The 1,254-nt window shown below is 44.0% G+C and overlaps 1 protein-coding gene across 1 annotated transcript in view; it reads left to right on the forward strand.

Annotated features, from left to right (window-relative positions):
- The window catches only part of EMH_0017070 (uncharacterized protein), a gene marked incomplete at both ends in the record, with an annotated part of 7,767 nt that overhangs the window by 3,087 nt on the left and 3,426 nt on the right, over positions 1–1,254 (forward strand). The window contains 2 exons of the mRNA XM_013500799.1: positions 1–155; positions 290–463. Coding sequence (XP_013356253.1) covers positions 1–155; positions 290–463 — 329 coding nt within the window. The remainder of the gene's footprint in view (positions 156–289; positions 464–1,254) is intronic.

Below are 1,254 nucleotides of genomic sequence, written 5' to 3' on the forward strand. Positions count from 1 at the left end.
ATGTTCATCTTTATCGGAGAGCCCGGCTTCTTCTTTCTCTTCTTCTTCTTATTCCACCAGCAACAGCAGCCGCAGCAGCAGCACCAGCAGCAGCAGCACCAGCACCAGCAGCAGCAGCAGCAGCAGCAGCAGCAGCAGCAGCAGCGGCGGCGTGGGTTTGTCTTTTGCTGCTGTGCTGCAGCTGCTGCCTCGCCTGAGGGGCCTCCGCATTATAGCGGGGGGCCCCTCTCCCCCCTTGGGGGCCCCCCATGTATATCAGGGGCCCCCGTCTGCTGCTGCTGCTGTGCAGCAGCAGCAGCAGCAGCAGCAGCAGCAAAAGCATCAGCAGCAGCAACAACAGCAGCAGCAGGAAGAGAAGAATGAAGCGGAGGGGGGCCCCCGGGGGGGCCCCTGGCGAAGGGGGGCCCCCCCATGCTCAAGGGGGCCCCCCACTGTTGTTGTTAGATTTGTATTAAGAGTAGAAGTAAATACAAATATAATAATGATTATCATGCTGCTGCTGCTGCTGCTGCTGCTGCTGCTGGTGCTGCTGCTGCTGCTGGTGATGGTGATGGTGATGCTGCTGCTGTTGCTGCTGCTGATGCTGATGCTGATGCTGCTGATGCTGCTGCAGCAGCTGCTGCTGCTGCTGATGCTGATGGTGATGCTGCTGCTGCTGCGGATGCTGCTGCTGCTGGTGATAGGGCTGATGCTGCTGATGCTAGTGCTGCTGCTGCTGCTGCTGCTGCTCCTCATGCTGCTGTTGCTGCTGCTGCTGCTGCTGCTGGCGCTGCTGCTGCTGCTGCTGCTGTTTCTGCTGATGGTTTAGCGTGTATAGTTTGTTTGTTTTATTTTGTATTTTTTGTTTATTATTATTTTGTTTTTGTGTATTGTTTGGGGTGTATATACACCTCAGCTGCTTTGTGTATTTTGTTGTTTTGTTTTCTCTGTTTTTTATTTCTTCTTTTTCTTTTTTATCCATTTTTATTTTTTACTTGTTTTTTGTTTTTTTTTGTTTTTTTCTTTTTTCTTTTTCTTTTTATATTATTTATTATTTATTTATTTGCATCCCCCTTTCTCTTTTTTTTTTTATTTTTTATTTATTTATTTATTTATTTATTTTCTTCTTTTTCTTTTTTCATCTATGTTTGTCTATTTATTACTCCAACAAATTAATTTTTATTTTTTTTTTTTTTTTTATTTTCTTTTTTTATTTATCTTTATTTGCATATTATTTTAATAAAAAACTTATTTTTTTTTTTTTTTTTTTTTTTT

This window comes from Eimeria mitis, genomic scaffold, assembly GCF_000499745.2.
Source record: "Eimeria mitis Houghton genomic scaffold, Emh_scaff588, whole genome shotgun sequence".
Lineage (NCBI taxonomy): Eukaryota > Apicomplexa > Conoidasida > Eucoccidiorida > Eimeriidae > Eimeria > Eimeria mitis.